General features: G+C 51.2%; 1 protein-coding gene across 1 annotated transcript; it reads left to right on the top strand.

Annotated features, from left to right (window-relative positions):
* Positions 1-969: 969 nt before the first annotated feature.
* Positions 970-1,889, top strand: LOC308562026 (taste receptor type 2 member 60-like; the record flags this gene model as incomplete). The annotated part of the gene is given in 3 exon segments (XM_081147712.1): positions 970-1,107; positions 1,111-1,213; positions 1,216-1,889. Coding segments are annotated over 3 exon segments (915 nt in total).
* Positions 1,890-5,503: the final 3,614 nt, after the last annotated feature.

Raw genomic sequence — 5,503 nt, 5'->3', positions numbered from 1 at the left:
ATATATTATTATATATGTTTTTATTTATTTCAGAGAGAGGAAGGGAGAGGGAGAGAGAGACAGAAACCTCAATGATGAGAGAATCCTCAATCAGCCGCCTCTACTGGGGATCGAGGAGCCCACACCCTGGGCATGTGTTCTGACTGGGAATTGAACCATGACCTCCAGGTTCATGGGTCAACGCTCAAGCACTGAGCCACACTGGCCAGGCAGTATTGCCGTAGTTGATTCAGGACAATTTCTGCTTGTCTGCCTTCCTACAACACATTAATGTGCTAACATTCACCTGGTTAGTAAGCGCTCACCTGATTGCTTGTTGGTTTGTTGGTTTGTGTATCTATTTATTTCTCTTTGAACTTCATTCCTGTGGCAAATGTGGCCTTTGCTTCCTCTGCCTTCCTCTGGTTAAAGTAGATGGTCTAATATTTAGTTCCCTGGGCCCAGACTACATCCCTAGTACTCTACCTGTGACCCCGCAGGATAGATGGAGTGGAAGACAGTCATTATAATAACAATTGTCATGGCCTTAGTTCTTTCTTAGGCGTGGGCAGAGATTTGTAGTGTCCGTAGGGGGCGCACCCTGTGGATTTGCTCACCAGTTGCCCGCAGAGCGAGGATCATGCCTCAGGTGTCAGCTCTAAGAAGTGTATCGACTGCCGTGTGAGGGATGCTAAATGCGAGGGCCTGACGTATTATCACACCAAGGTTGACACGGGCAGAAAACAGGCAGAGAGACAGCAGGCAAATTCACGGGCCGGCGGGAGGACCTTGGAAACCGAGCCTTAACAATATTTGCATCTATTCTGGGAAGAACCTCTTCGCCTGCTCAGATCGCCTGCATCTGCTACTCCGCCCTCTGCATTGGGGCCGCCGGAGGGACAGCCATCACCCAGGACTTTCAGAGCAACCCCGTGGGAATAGACCTTGAAGTCTGGGCACCCACTTTGTCCACAGGGGTGGTGAATGGGGATGACAAAGAGAGCCATCGTCTTGGATATCATTTCAGTCCTTTTGTGCCTGGTGGCCGTGGCTGTGGTGAACAGTGGCCTCATCACTGCAGCACTGGGCATGCAGTGGTTGCTACAAACATTGTCACCTTGCAAAAGATAAATTATTCATCAGCCTGGGGTCTCTGGCTTTTGTCTGCAATGGGTGGTGATCAGTGAGAGAATTTATGTTTTCCTGTATCCAAAGGCCTTCCCGCACAACCCTGTATCCAGTTCCTAGCCCTGCAGCGGGACTTCTTTACCGCGGCCACCTTATGGCTTTCCAGCTGGCTCGGTCTCTTCCGCTGCGTGAAAATTGCAGCCCTCACTCACCCTGTCTTCCTCTGGCTGAAGCAGAAGGCGTCTGGGTTGGTGCCAGGGATGCTGCTCAGCTCCGTGAGGTTCTCCAGCTTGAGTACCATCTTATTTTTCATAGGCACCCCAAGCATTTATTCAAAGAGAGGCCTGCAATATTGGAATGCCACTGGGAATACTATCAGGAGGACATATGAGAAATTCCATTTCTTCCCTCTAAAAATTGTTACCTGGACACTCCCTACCATTGTCTTCCTCACTGGCTTGGTTTTGCTCGTCACATCTCCAGGAAGACCCGCCGAGAAGACCCTCCTCACTGTCTCGGGCTCTCACGGCCCCAGCGCTCGGGCACACATCAAGGCTCTCCTGGCTCCCATCTCCTTTGCCATCCTCTGCACCTCTTTTCTGTCACTGGTGCTCAGCGCTGTGGGTGTCTTCCCATCTCGGGAGTGTAAATGGAAGGTGATGATTTTTTGCGCACAGCGGTCCACCCCCAGTCTACTGGTGCAACCCCAGGCTGAGAGCTGTGCTGGAGAGGAGAGGGGCTGCTCCTTCAAGGTGCGGGGCATCTTGAGTCGCGACGGATGAAAACCCTCAGAGACTCCATTGCAGAAAGCATGGGGACACTGCTTCTTTCAGTCCCTTTGCCACCACCCTTAATGCTCTTTTCCTCTTTGCCACATTTCATGATGAGGAGAGGAACTTCAATGAAACGGGATTTCAACGGGAGATCGAAGGTCCTGAAATAGTGGCTGGCATCGCTGGTTTACACACTCAGCAGGCGTGTTCCCTGATACGGCTGTGCTCCCCGTGGGACCTGATGTGGCCGAGACTCAGGAAACGTTTACTTCCCCTGCGGTCTCCCTCTCGGTGTTTAAAATTATCCTTCTGAACACCGGACGCGCGGATCCTGACACAGCAGGCCATTTGTGTCTGCTCAGTCGGACTCGGGCAGATCTTTGGACCCTCAGTCGTCCTCTGGCCTGGCGCTTCAGACCGCATTTCCTTTTTTATCACCAACCTGTCTTCCAGCCACATCCCGCGGTGCGGCTCTCTGCCCTTCCCTGCAGGGGCCCCCGATGGCCGAGTCCTCCCAGGGCCTGCGGGGGTTCGTGCGTGTGCGTGGCAGTGAGTGTTACCGGGCTTCGGATATTTGCAGACGGCCTTCTGAGGGCCCTCTGAGGGCTAGTGCTTTATGGTTTATGTATTGTCTGCGCTCTCTTAGCCCAGCCTCTTAGCTGGTTTTGTACATGTTAAGGTCCACGCACCCAGAGGCGATTTCTTTTTTGCTGACGTTGAGACCCACGGAAATCTTGATGTGGAGAGTTTCCCCTCCACCTGTCTGACCCTTGAGATTTTAAGAAGAAAAAACAAACCAGATCCTGGCGTGATGTGCTGAAGAAGGAAGACTGCGTTTTCTGCCCGCCACAGATCTGCTGAGACCTCCCTTAAGCTCCGTTACCACTGGAACCATTCGCACTGAGACCCCTAAACTTCCCTCTGTCGGCTTTAACACCTCTCGGCCTCGGCTCCCCTTTCCCCTCCCTCTCCCCTCTGCACCCGGAGACGCGTCCCGCTTTTGGCTTTTCAAGGCTTCTTTTCTGCTCCCTGCTCAGAGCCTCACTTCTGCGCGAATCTTCAACCTTTCCCTCCCTATTGCCTTTCCCTTCTCCAACAAATGTACCTCTTAACTTTTCTCCCGAAAAAGATCCACTCGGCTCTCTTACCCACTCAAGTGATCATCCTGCTAATTAGTCACTTGCCCAGAGTTCCCCCCTCCCCACAGCCCTTCATGGTCATCTTCTGTTCCCCATTCTGTTGAAATGTGTTTCTAAAGGACACACATGAGTTCCCGATCCCTCCATTCGATATCCTCAGCTCTCATCTTCCCTTGTCTCTGTAGCATTTGCCTCTCTTGATAACAGATTATTTCTTAAAAACAAGCTCGTTTCAAATATGTTTACAGAAGTAATGCCTGCTCTTGGTAGAAGATACTTAAAAAAGGAAAGTAAGCCTGGCCAGTGTGGTTCAGCGGTGGAGCATCCACCTAGCATCCAGGTGATCGGGGTTCGAGTGCCGGTCAGGGCACATGCCCGGGTTGCGGGCTCCATCCCCTGTTAGGGGCGTGCAGGAGGCGGCCGATCAATGACTCTCTCATCATTGATGTTTCTGTCTCCCTCTCTCCCTCTCCCTTCCTCTCTCTGAAATCAATAAAGATATATTTTTTTTAAAAAGGGAAGTAAATACCACCTGCCATGGGTGGAGTGGGATGACCAACTTCCTCTGATAAGGAGGGGTTGCCTCTGTCGGTAAAGATTTGACAGAATTTAGAGGTTCAGGTTTCTTGCAATCTTCACTCCAGATCTCCCATAGTATCAAACTGAGTCTAGAGTCACCCCCAAACCACTTCATTTTTGGCGGCCTAGCTTCTTCCCCTGCCCTGTCTGGTGTCCTTCAGTTCCCTACAGGTTCCTCCTGAAAGCAAATCTTCAAAAAGAGCCCCCGTCACAGGCCCCATTTCTGCAGAGCTGGATCTAAGTGGGCGACCTTCAGACTGTTCCTCTGCGCCACACTTTACATCCCCTCTGAAGCATCGCATGGACGTCTAACAGGCATTTCAAACAGATCCAGAATGCAGCGCCCAATATTTTCCGGCTCCCACACGCTTCGCTCTGTGTCCTTCCTGTTGCGGTGTCACAGCTCCGATTCTTCCAGCTGCTCTGGACAAACCTTTTTACATCCCGCCTTCAGTCGCTCGGCAACTCTGATGCCAGACTGTTTAACCTGGGGGGGGGGGGGGGGGGTTCATATGTAGCAAGCAGCCCCTTCGCTGCGATCTATTGAAAGTCAGCCCTTGACACGAAAAATTAGGGTCAGACTCGTTCACTCTGCTTCCAACACGAACCTGTCATTTCGCCTCCCGTCACCTCCCCGTCGCTCCGGCTCCGGGGCAGGCCACTCTTAGCTCTTGCTCGGATTGTTGCAGTGGCCTCCTAACTGGTTTTTCAGCTTCCGCTCTCATTAGCCTTTGGTATATTCTCAGCTCGTCAGCTAGCAGGATCCTTTCAAAATGTCTCATATCTCTGTCATGATTCTCCATTTGCTTTTCAACCTGGGGTAGAAGCCTAAGTTTCCATAATGCACTACGGTGCCCTCTATGATTTTTGTCCCCCATCTCCCATATCCCTGATGTCATCTCCTGCTATTCCAGCTTCCTCTCACACTGTTCCTGCCACTTGGGCCTCCTCAGTGTTTCTTGACCATGCCCGGCATCCATCTGCCTCAGGGCCTTTGCATTTGGTGGCCTCTCTGGTTGGAATGCTCGTCCCAGATATTGGCATGACTCCCTCCCTCACGTCTTCCGGGCGTTGTCACTGCCACTCTAAAGCGCGGTCCTCCGTACTGCTATTCCCAGCGCTGGTTTCCTCCTCAGCCCGTCACCATCTATTTTACTTATTTATACTTTGTATTATTTGTTCCCCTCGCTCTAATGTAGACTCCAAGAGTTCAGGGATTTGCATCTGGTTTGTTCCCTACTGGCAAGTGGAAGAGACGCTCAGTAAATATTTGCCGAGTCACTGAATGCATTATCCGATTATAATTAACTAGATTATTAATGCAAAAATCCATTACATATACACCCGTAGAAGTACCTGCGGCTGCTGGAAGCTGAATCGCCAGTTGATATTCTCTTACTAATTCAAACACTCCGGAGATTTGGGCGGGCTCGCGGGTGTAACCCAGCCTTCAGTTTCCAAAGCTGTCGTTAGAGAGCAGGGATTGCTGCCGTGCTTCTTTCACATTTCCCAGGAATTTACCGAACATCTAGACATTGGAGGTCTAGCTACGTATCTTCCTGCCAGGTGCAGTGGGGATGGGAAAGTAGGATCTAAACATTTAAGAGACCTGCCGTGTAACGTACATAAACCAGTCAGAGGAATACAGACCAGTGATGAGCCGACGGGGTCCTGAGTCGGGCTCGATCGCTCTTCTTTGCCTCTGGCGCCGAGGGAATTCTAAAGTGGAAATTACCCAGGCACGGTTGTCTAGCATTGGCTCTGTACAGTGTTTGGCTGCAGATTTGGCATGTCTCAAATTCGTGATACTGGGGAGTTTCCGTCTTTCTTTCACAACAGCCTGTTGGTTTCCCAAATCTGTTGTGACATTTCTGGATGTCACCGGTGGCCTCCTCTTCGGAATTC

This window comes from Miniopterus schreibersii (genome assembly GCF_964146895.1).
Source record: "Miniopterus schreibersii genome assembly, chromosome: 9".
In the NCBI taxonomy this organism is placed as follows: domain Eukaryota; kingdom Metazoa; phylum Chordata; class Mammalia; order Chiroptera; family Miniopteridae; genus Miniopterus; species Miniopterus schreibersii.
This window is presented reverse-complemented; position numbering and strand designations above follow the sequence as displayed.